Source organism: Engystomops pustulosus, chromosome 11 (genome assembly GCF_040894005.1).
Source record: "Engystomops pustulosus chromosome 11, aEngPut4.maternal, whole genome shotgun sequence".
Lineage (NCBI taxonomy): Eukaryota > Metazoa > Chordata > Amphibia > Anura > Leptodactylidae > Engystomops > Engystomops pustulosus.
Genome location: NC_092421.1, coordinates 61,670,367 through 61,682,728, shown reverse-complemented (window position 1 = coordinate 61,682,728; position 12,362 = coordinate 61,670,367). Strand labels below are relative to the sequence as shown.

General features: G+C 39.0%; 1 protein-coding gene across 2 annotated transcripts in view; it reads left to right on the top strand.

The window, feature by feature from the left end:
* Positions 1-12,362, top strand: part of ADGRA1 (adhesion G protein-coupled receptor A1) — a 453,444-nt gene that overhangs the window by 157,461 nt on the left and 283,621 nt on the right. For both annotated transcript variants that reach the window (XM_072131164.1, XM_072131165.1), the window contains one exon: positions 8,376-8,537. In XM_072131164.1, coding sequence (XP_071987265.1) covers positions 8,376-8,537 — 162 coding nt within the window. The remainder of the gene's footprint in view (positions 1-8,375; positions 8,538-12,362) is intronic.

Here is a 12,362-nt window from a genome sequence, read left to right as displayed (position 1 = left end):
CGAAGGAGTAGCTCAAGGTTTGGCGTAGGGTTCACCGCGCTTTGTGAGGTCCACATTCCAAACCCCTTCGAGGACTTCGAGAACCTGCTTGAGCAGAACAGCAATACAGAAGAACACTCTGTGGGATTGTTTTTTTGAGCTTTAGGGGAACATTTATCAAAGGATTTTCTTTTTGCCATCAAAAAGTGGCAAAAAATTAAATTGTGACTTTTTAATGCTAAAAAAATCCCACAGGCCTTTTCCGCCACTCAGAAATAGAGGACTGATGACGGATCTAGTACAGATCTGAAACGCATATCCCATAATTTTTCTCTTTCTTTAAGCGTAGAAACTCCATATCATTTGTTTTTTATACCTATATATATTTTATTTTTTAATAAAAATCCTTTCATCTACGAGAAGGAGATGTTTATAGGGTTTATTACCCTAAAAAGCCATCACCAACTCAGAAATAGTGGCTTAAACATAGAAGCACTGCTAGAGCAATGGAGTGTAAGTCCAGATTTATGATTTTTTAAAATAAAAATTGCAAAAAACTTGTATAGTCTTAATAGTACACCTCTGGTTCTTGTGCTTTTTTAAAAAAATCTTCTTTAAATTATTTTGTGATTATTATTTTTTTGATGGGCAGTGGAGCTCCAAATTGGAAAATGGAAAAATGTTGCAAATAGGTGGCTTCTACATAGGTGCAACAGTGTCCCTCACTGCTGCTAATGATACCGTTAATATAATTGACCGTATAGAAAGATATGTGATCAGTTCTGGCATCACTTTCCTTTTCTCACCCACTACAGAAGAAAACGGCTGCCAAAACCTTAAATAAGAGACTGCACCCTTAACACTAAGTATTGAAAATGAAAGATGCATCAAGAGTGATATTTAAAGGAACTGACTATGTAGGTACTGTGGGAACCATTTAGAATAAGATAAGAGCCCTACCTCAGCTCCAGTCTTAACCATGTGCCCCCATCAGGGGGCATCCTACTGGACCATTCATAAGACACATAGATCATACCCTAATTTAAAGGGGTATTCTGGGAATATGAACATCTGATAGAAAAACCCATAATGCTATAAATAAATGAATATAACAAAACTCAATATCATTAGTCACAAAATGGAGCTTAAATACGGTAGTTTAATTTTTATGATTCACAACATTTTATGGCCTTTCTAAAGTAGGCAGAGTTATCACCAAGATGGCCTTCACTGGAAACTACAACTTCCATGATCCTTTAGTTCTCAGTAACTCCTCCTCCCTCTTATGCTCTGCTCCCAGTGATGATGTAACAGACTGTCCAACTCTGTTACCATAGAAATGAGGTGTAACTGCAATCACTGCACACTCACTCACTGATATGACGTCTCACCACAACACCAGCCATACTGTCTGCACTGCAACCAATCGACTACAGCCAAACATAGTGGTGATCACATGGCAGGTTCAGGACATGTGATATGGACATGTGACCAGCGGCCATCTTCTGTCCTGTGTCCTCTCTACGTGGAGGAAATTAACGGACTGATTAAAGGGCCAGTAGCATTTTAATTCTTCATTACAGTCTATGTCACCAGCATTTTTCTGCTGAGGGGCGCAACATTTTATATAGCAAGTAATTACACACTAGCTTATATTTTAATGACCCATTTGTATATGAATTATACTTATTCCTGGAATACCCCTTTAAATAAGTGATACCGTATAAACATGGCCTATCCTCTTATAAACACAATAGGAGAAGGTTTTAAAACTGAAATATACTTTTCTGAATCTGAATTATACTCAGTTAAGAAGTGCCAAATGTACTGAAGAATTTTGGGTCGATTTTTGGAAAACTGCCTCCAAATGTAAGACTTTTTTACACCAAAAAAAACCTTTGATTAAATTTTCTTCTGGAATATTTAGAGGGGTGTTTCCTAGTACTTTGTCCTGTTCCCCCCCACCACTAAGTTTGGCCATGATGTAGTTAAACATACCCTATATTTCCACATCCTCAGCAGTCAAATACATAACTTGCTTTGTAAGTAAACATTTAATTTACTAAATAAATTGGCTTTTCAGGTAATTACTTTGTTGGCTGTTTGACAGCTGCTTAACGTAAGCTGTTCTGACTGCGGGCGGACCTGGGCTGCTTTCTGTAATGGACTGGAAAAAGATGGGGGGGAGTGAGAATAGAAGAAAGAGAACAAATTGAAAAATAAAAGGGATGGGGGATTTAAGGACAACTCATAGACTGCGAGCTACTAAGTTATACATGCTACATACATGTAGGTGCATGGCGCTAAGTGCATATTACATTGGTCTTCTATACAGTGGGGCTCATTTACTAAGGGTCCAGGGACCACACGATTTCCGATGTGCGCCGCGTTTGAAAGGGATTTTTGGCGCACACAATCGGATTTTGGCACATCGGCAACGACTTTCATGCGACAGAAATCGGGGGACGATCCAGCAGATTCGGACTCAGCATGGGATTTAACATTTAAATTTGTGTTGCAAGACAATGCACTTACATGCACCGGGAAGAAGAAGGTGAACTCCGGCGGACCTGAGCAGGGATGAGACACATGCAGGATATCGGGCGCACAATCTACGTGGTTCGCGGGCACAGTGCAGGATCGTCGGGGATTGCGACCCCGACAGGTAAGTAAATGTGCCCCAGTATGTCCAAGTGAGCAGGTGTCTGCCATGTTAAGTTAGTGGGGCTGATTATTAAAGATAAAAACATCTGGAGCATTACTTTTTTCTATAAGTGACAACATGAAGATTGTTCATACTTGTTCATGTGACCCAGTCCAAACTCTGTGAGCTAAGATAGAGGCACTACGCCCTCCAAGTTTTCTCCTTTCATTTCATGTGTCATGGGGAACACACTTACAAAGGGCAAAGGGAACCTTTATTGATTATATTTGTGTTACAAATTATAGTTACAAGATTACTAGAGATGGGGAGTATGATGCAAGGATTCATTATCGTATAAGAAGATGCAGGCGTATACATGTTACTAGATCACCAACTCACCATTAAAAAGAAATCTACTATTTGATTTCATGCATTATGAGCCAAACATACCTTGAGAATGCTGTAGCTACAATTATGCAGAAATATATCTTGTTTAATCCCTGAACTCGGTGGTTTTGCTGAAAAAAACATTTATATATATAATTTATAACTCGGGAAAGCTTGGTTGGATTCACTATACAAGCTTCCTGAACTGTCCAGACAGGACTAATCAACCTGAGCTGGATGACTCATATACAGCAGCTGGGGGTTGGTGCAGCGATAGATTACTTCTGCTGCGAGGCACAACACAGTGATTACATCATTCTCTGGAGCAGTGCATACTTAATGTAAAAGAAGAAGCGCCGAGCCAGTGACAGAGGCGACAGAGCCTCATTATCATAATTTTATAATTGTTTTTTTTAGCAAAAGCACTCAGCTCAGGGATTAAACAAGATATGTTTCTGCATCCGTGTAGCTACAGCATTCTCAAGGTATGTTTCATAATGCATGGAATCAAATGGTAGACTGTTTTCTTCTTTGCAGAGGAAAGCTCATTTGCATATTTCCCATATAGTATACGTAAGACTCCATTCATGGCCAGGTCTCTTTACTGAGAAGTACCCCGAGAGCTTTGCTGAAAGAAGCACTTATATTTAGTATAAGGCACCACCACATCATCGAAGAGAAGATAGCAAAGCAATGATTGTAAATGGATGTATTGGGAGTAGCATAACACACATTATACCTCTCCTCTGCACTGCTTTTATTAGGTAAGGGAATTTATGTGTTAATTAATGTGGCAGCACCATTCCACTCTTGCTCACAGCTAGAATTTCTCTTATTTCTCTTAAAATATTCCCTTTTTATTTCAAATACACGTCTAGAGATGACATCTCCTTTTCAAATACAATTCCCACTATTTTATTAGCCATGAATAAAAGCTTCATGCATTTATTAAAATGTCTGTATTTCTCAAATAATGATGCTTTCTCAATGCAAATTCTAATGGAAATGCATTACAGAATTGCTGGGGGCAAGTGTTCTGGAAATAGTAAGAGCCATTCAGCAAAAAAAAAAATTAAAAAAGTAGAAAATTCTAAAAAAAAAAAATAATAATTGTATAAAATGGGAAAAACAGTCTAGCAGACTTGGTGTAAGTAATAAGACACTTTATGTAGAATTATAGTAAGGTTTGCAAGGAAAAATAAACTCCCACAACATTTCAAAACACGGAAAATAAGGATACAAAGGTTTTTTTAATTTGTCTAAAAGTGAGCTAATATAATAAGGAATATAAAAGGAATATATAAGGAATAAGTTACTTTACTATAATATATAATCTGCATGTACAGATCAATTCTTTTTTTTTATTATTGCATTGCATCTATTATGGGATTATAATAGGTGTGATACTGCTGTAAGGGAATGTACAAGGATGGAAAGGTAGGACAGTGAACCTTAAAGCTAGACCCCCACAGCTGTCCCTACATATCTGTCATTCCTACCCTTAAGGTAGGTGACAACTGATCAACATACCCTCCCTGCAAGAAAAAACACAGTGATACAGCCTGGACAAAAGCAAAAACAAAAATAGCCGAATAGATGTGGGTAAAAACCAAAAGAATGATGCAGTACAGAATCATGTGGCAAATGGATAGCCAGAATACAGGCAATAGGTCAAAGAATCCAAAATATAGACATCAACAATATGCTAGCAAGCTTCAGTGATCACTGGACTCTTACAGTATGGGATATCAGAGTGCCGAAATGTACAAAATGATTGGATGAGTCATCTGTCCATTACAGCTAGTTTGACAAAGTTAACATGGGACTGACAGGTATGGTGGAAATCGATTAAGACAGCCAGGAGTGAAATATTAATAAAGCTTTATTTATACAGCACCATTGTATTCTGCAGCACCGCACAGATCATTGGGTACATATACAAATTAAACAAGACATTACAGACGGTCCCCTACTTAAGGACACCCAACTGACAGATGACCCCTAGTTAAAGATGGGCCCTTTTGGCCACCATAACCTCTGGTGAAGCTAGATGCTTTACTTTAGTCCCAGGCAGCTATAAAGTGTCTGTAAGGAAGCTTTATAGATAAACCTTGGTCCAATTACAGCAATTTTGAAACTTTTGTCAATGGGGAAAAATTATACAATTATAAAATATACAGTTTCCACTTACATACAGATTCAACTTAAGAACAAATCTAATAATAATAATATTTCTTTATTTATATAGCGCACACAGATTATGCAGCGCTGCACAAGCATGTCAAATTGGTCCCTGTCCCCATGGGGCTCACAATCTAAACAACCTAACAGTATGTTTTGAAGTGTGGGAGGAAACCGGAGTACCCGGAGGAAACCCACGCAAACACGGAGAGAACATACAAACTCTTTGCAGATGTTGACCTGGGTGGGATTTGAACCCAGGACCCCAGTGCTGCAAGGCAGAAGTGCTACTCACTCAGCCACCGTGCCGCCCTATACTAAGAATGAAAATTGCAGATTGATACTCCAGTCACAGATAGAGCTGCAGTCATCTATGATGGTATAACGGTAGATAAATGATTGCTGGTCTGAATGTGACTGTGGCAAGGATATGACTACAGCTCTGGACGTGATTGAAGTATCACATATGATATAAGCATGGAACCTTTCTCGTATGTAACCTGTGGACTGCTGGTACAGAGTATTAACAAAATCAGATGAAACTAGAGGAAGGAGGGCCCTGCTGGCAAGAGCTTAAAGTCTTGATAGGTTTACACAGAAGGCGTTTTGTGAACTGGATCAAAAAAAACTTTCTGGGATAAAATAATTAAAAAAATAAATAAACAATGATGAATGACCAAGTCAGAGGAAACTTTATATATCTACAGAAACCAGGGTGCATCGGTCTGCAGGGAAACCTGTCAAGTGATATCAAGTGATAGACAGGAGGATAAATCAGTGGAGATAAGAGAAAACATAGTGAAATAAGGCAGAGTTTAGACAAGTGCAGGACAAAGTGCAAAACAAGTACAAAATACAGTCAGCGCTGCATCTTCTGGTTCCACTTTACCAATAGAGGATGAAGCTGACGTCCAAATGGGAAAAGTTTTTACAATAAGTTTTTATTAAAAAAAATAGTTTGTTTTATCTTTTACAAATGCATCTTCTAACACTCAAAGACGGATATTTTACCCTGTTTGGAGAAATCTGTCAGAGGTGCAGACTGATGTCTCAGTGTATATATCTTCTTTCTGTTCATCTTACTGGTTGGAAACACTCATTTCAGTAGAATATTTATCAGACATAAACAGCCAGACAATAATAGAGTGGTAATAACCAGTAAGGAGAATAGAAACTCTGTAACGTGGTACTGGGAAGTTACATAAACAGTGGGCCCTTATTCTAACCCAGCTTCCCAACTGCCCCTTCCTATTGCCTGCCCCATTCCCCCCGCCCTCCCAAGTTGGGGTAGAAAACTAACATTCCCCTTATATGCCAAAGTGCACACACAAAACAGAACAGACAACACAAGCACAGAAGAATGGACAACAGAAGAATAGCCGGATAACAACAGAGATAGCAACACAGTACAGAGATCACAAAGGAAGGAGAATGGTCTGGACAGGAGCTAAGTTTTAAAAACCAGAAATGTAAAAGCAGGTCAAGCTTAAGCGTCCGTGAGCTAAATGTCTGCAGAAACCAGGCCTGCAGGTTGACTGGAGCAGAACTCTATCAGTCACCACAGTTAGCCGTTGTTGGACCAGAGCAGACATAGTAGTAGAGTATAAGAGTATAAGAGTGTGGTGCAATAAACTTCTAAAAACCAGCAAGCTAAGACCATGTTCACAAAACAAAAACAATAAAAGGCAGACATAAAACCAGCATCTCTTCAGTCGCATATCACGGAACAAGGATGATGCTGACACATGTTACACTTTTTGATGGACCTCTCTACCAAGAGAACAGACAGGCCTGAAGTGAGTGTGAGAAGAAGCATCTACAGAAGAGATGGCCACACTCGTAAATAAGTGAAGAAAGTACCAAAAAAAGTTAAACAGATATTCTGATGTACAGTATAATATTATATGTTTTGTATCTGGTAACAATTGGAAAATTGGAAATAACCCATGAACATCCACCAACGGATGAAAAGTAGAACCAGAGGGATTCCACCAATACTTAGGTATAAAGCTGATCATGATATACACTGTTACATCTTTATCCAGCAAGAGTTTAGCATCTGGAGAGGAAATGCACAAAAAAATTTGTTTCAAGGGGATGAGCATTTTTGTATGTAGCGAGGTTTAATCAGTTGGATAGATGCTTACCTTGGTGAAATGTGCTAAAGCACAAGTCAGATTCTGCAATGTAAACACTTGGTAAATCAAATCCTTACTGATCCTGTTTCCTCAGTTGCAGGTCAGTCTGAAAACTTCTCTCAAATAATCTACTCCAAACTTTTAAAGGAAATCTTGAAACTACATCATTGCAGTTCGCTGTGGATTGAGAAAGACACTGAAATGCATTGACGTTAATGAGCAGTTTTGTATCTTCACCTTCCTGATCTTGTTTTCCCGACTACACTGCAAAATCCCTCTTTTCTTCATTTATTTTTTAGCTGCACTGAATATTATTATATTACAACTAGATATGAGCAGATCCAAACTTCCCATTTGCGGTTCAGGTGCGCCCCATGAAACCGCAATGCCCCTAGCAACTAGCCATGGCTGTGATTGGCTAGGGGTGTCCCCTTGGCTAATCACAGCCATAGATAGTAGCCGGGGGTTGTACATCTAAAAGTTTGGATCTGCTCATCTCTAATTACAACCGAAAACTTGACCATACCTAAATTACTCATGAGAACCACTAAATGTCCTATGGTAACTTTAGAAGACAATCATTTAAATATTTTTTTTTTATTTCTTTGTGGCTACTACTGATTTTTACCTTTGGAGGTTGAATGGCAGCCTCTGTATCATAAATCTTATTGTGAAGAGCAGGTGAAAAGAATTTATAATCCTTAGACTGCCAATCATTAAAGTAAATCAGACCCTGGACCCTTGGGTCCATCTGACTCAGAGATCTGGTCACCATTTTGACCACTGCATCAGTAGCTAAAACAGTGTCGGAAAAAAAAAGCTTAAAAAGGTATCATTTAAGGCACTCAAAGGCTCCATACATGACCTATATTCCATAATGCCACATAGAGATTCTGTGACCCTATGCATTGAGTACAACTAACTTTCTGAAGTGTTTAGTAGGAAATTATTAATGTTAAAAATTGCAGTTTTTTTTACCTTTATATACATATGTTATTAACGAATAGTAAAATTAACTGTATCACATTTATTGATTCTTCTCACAGCTCGAGAATATTATAATAGAAATTGCAAGTAACATCATGTCTGTAAAAGACCATATTTTGTGGATGGCACAGAGTGAAGCCAAAGCCTGTACCCGCATAGTGCGCTGCGTGGAACAGATATCTGCACTTTCACTGAATGGAAAAACACAAGTTGTGTCAAAGGTGAGCACCAGTCTGGGATGTCTGAACCCTATTCACTTTACAATAAAGCATTTACATTGGAAGAATGTGATAATTTTGCGTTTTCAAGATGGCAAATGTCGGAGAGAGAGAGATAGGGATTGGGTTGTTGGATTTCAATGCGTCCAATACTTTTGGTAAAAACAATTTAGGCTGAATGTGCAGGAGTGTGTGCTCGCCTGGAGTGCAGAAGAGCGGAAAGATGAGCACTCCTTAACCCTCCCCAATCTGCAGAGAGCATAGCGGCTGCCACCACAGGGCGGCAAGGTATTGGGCATGTTCGATATTTTGCACGGCAGCTGCCCAGCGAGGTCCCAATGCAGTGAGACACACAGTGCTCACCACACTGTGACCAGGTGCCACAGATATCTATGGGGACTGTGATCACAGCCCCAATAACAGTCATGTGCATGAGGCCTAAAAGAGAAGTCAGCTTCCTTCTGTCTTTCTGTTCAGAAGACCTGTTTGCTCAGTTAAGCCTATACAAATGGGATATCAGGAGATTGAGAAAGTCAAAATCACAGGTTCATAGAGTGGCATATAAATTACAGTGAAGAACACATTGCAGATGTTTCCGTACATCTGCTAACTTATCCGAAGACACACGTGCAGAACGGAGTTCTTCACAATAGTATGTGAAGAACAATATGTGTGAAGAACACTTTGCAGATGTTTCCATACATCTGCAATGTGTTCTTCACACATATTGTTCTTCACATACTATTGTGAAGAACTCCATTCTGCAAGTGTGTCTTCCGATAAGTTAGCAGATGTACGGAACATCTGCAATGTGTTCTTCACTGTGTTCTTTCAGTAAAACATCTGTAAACATCTGCAATGTGTTCTTCTTCAGTGTTCTTTCAATGTGTTCTTTCAGTGAAAAATGCTTGAGTCTCCCATTGACTTCAATGGGGTTTGTTATTCGACATGAGCACTCGAGCATTTTAACTATACATAATGAAATGGTTGGCCAATTTCGATCGGGAAGCCTTTGGCTGCCCTGAACTCAAAGACATTTGACATGAACTAAAATGCCAACCATGATCCAGATCTCGTTGTCCAACATCAGTGACCAACCTCTTGGTGTATAAATCTTATTAGTCAACTAACAATATTAACGATGTGCCAAAATCTAGAAAAAAAGCCATCCATAAACATTTGAAATCTATTAGCCAAACAAACTTGGCAAATTTAATAGGTTCAACCAGCTAAATTATTCACTTCAAGAAGAACAGAACCTCTTTAGAAGTAAAGAGGGCAACCAGCTCCATATGAAAGTTCTAGTTTCTGTTTAGGGCACTAGGGGCTTCAAGTTACACCTCTGAAATGAAATATTCAACAAGCACACATGGAAATGATGTTCAGATGTCCACATACACTAAGTCATAGCATCATTGGATACCACTCCTCTCCTTTCTGCATAGACAAGGAAAGCTAAAAGTCCTTGCAGTAAATTCCTACACATCCTACAGTAGATATTTTCCAGCTTCAACAATAACTTGGCTGACCTCAACTTTCAGCAAAGTCGTTTGAGTGATGCTTGCTATCAATTAACCTGGTAATTGGGCTATAATGGTATGTTACTTGCCTCTAAAGTGTTTTCACATCATGATACCACAGAGAGCCATTTGCGTGTATGGATTTGATTATGATAAAAGAGGGCAGAGGTAGCCAAGCAGAGGATATGCTAAGCAGTTTCTTCAATATCCTCTCTGTAGTGATAGAATGAAATGCCCAGGTCTGTGTGCCGCTGGCATTGATTAGCCGCACTCTCCAATACAAATGCTGTCTTCTCCTTCCTGGACATTGGAGTCTCCATAATCTTTTGGTTTGCATTAACCTTTCGGTTTTTGCACACACCCAATAATTCACATGTTAAATATTTACTTTATATTTCACACGTTGGAAGAATATTGCCTGTAGGGGTCTTAAAAGGATAAACGTCGAAATCATAGATGGAAAACACTGATAAAGAGATCCCTGGGATCAGAAAAATGTGGATAACGGAAAGCCATAATGTAACAATAGAACCATTTCTCACCCAATAAATCATCCATGTTATCTTCCATGACTGCATATTGTAAGCAGGAGAGGGAATACATTTCAAAATGCAAGTTGCGTTTTGGAAGTATGTACACCCGAACCAATGATATAGGTATTATAAGGGAACCTCTCATCAGCATTGTCACTGGTCAATTAGCAGTACCTCGAGTAAGACATGAAACATCTACTTTTTTACTTTCCTTCTTATATTGTCCATTTACCTACACATTATGCCCAAGATGAGGCTTGATGAGAGGCTAGAGGAGACCATTGCACTTTAACATCTAAAGCCATACCGCTGGTATCTTTTCAAAAGAAACCTACCACCACGGATCTACCGCCGGCTGCGCAGTCTCGGCTCTGAAGCCTAACCTACTGCGCATGTGCAGAACCCAGATGAGTGCGCACAGCTACCAGGAGCCGCGCGCTGACGATAACATAGTAGGCGGAACGCAAGAGGCTATAGGGGCGTGGAGTATCCGCACCGTGTAACCTCAGTTCCGGGTACGCCGTGCGCCGTGTCCCAGTAGCCTCTTTAGGAAATTTGAATATTGGGGGAATTAAAATTTAAAAAAGTTATAAGCCACAAAAGAATTAGCCCTAAAAAGGGATATAGATCTATACATTAGATAACCTTACCTTAATAGGTAGATCTGTGGTGGTAGTTTGCCTTTAAACATGAAAGTTTCAGCTCTGAAAATGCACCAGAATCTGGCAGTTTACGGCATTGCTAGGAATGTGAGTTGCAGGTAAAGATCCCACTTCCAAAAAAAATTCGTTTTGAAAGCTGAGAGTCTACTCTGTAAACTGTGCCCTCTCCTTTTTCTTGATTGACATAATCAGAGATTGATAGAAATGAGCAAAAACCTTCAAGATGAAATTCACTGAAGCTTTGCCAACTTTTTCAAAAGATTCGCCTCTGAACTGATGTTTCTCCAATTGTTCTAGAAATTTGTATACACCCCCCTCTAATCCTGTAAAACAGTTATTTCTTTAGTTAAAAAAGTTCCTATCTCATTTCATTTTCTACAAATTATTTTATAACAAAGCCTAAGGTATCTTTAACATAATGAAAAAAATCAGTATAAAATTAACAAAATAATTAAAAAAAAAAAAAAAAATCTGTGTATACCAATTTCCAGGACACTGATTGGAGCAACACTGTTTCCGTCTAAGCAAATTTCAAAAATTACAGATTAAGTTTAGAAATCGAGAAATTGATTTGTTAATTTTAAGTGATGTCCATTGTCACTTTCCCTTGTGCTGATGGTGGAGTTTGAAAAATATTACAAAAGGGCGATGGCACAATCACATGATTCATAAATAACATTTCACAGCATCATACAGCAAAGGACAAGACAAGGAGGAGACTGGCAAGCATTTGCCTTTTTTAATATGACTCATTTTGAAAAAGATTATGTGAAGCTAGTCAATAGCCATTTTAATCTTTGACAAAACCTCATGTTGAATCAGTTGTTGGACTCAAAAAAGGTTGCTGATTTCTTAAAATAAAATTCATGGTTATTGTCATAATACTCTGTATGGATTCTGGCAGCTCACTCTGCTAAGTGGTTTTTGTTTAGCTACCTTGCGTGGGGTGTCTGTTCTCAGGAAAACTGGATGGTGTCCTTGTCTAGGCTCTGTGCGTTTCTCAGCTGGAGGTTTAGTCACGCAGGACCTAACAAATCAGCTGCTGGGGGCGGCATCCAGGGGCTGGATAGATTGCTACTGTTCATTTTACTCATGCCTGGTTATGGTTTCTTC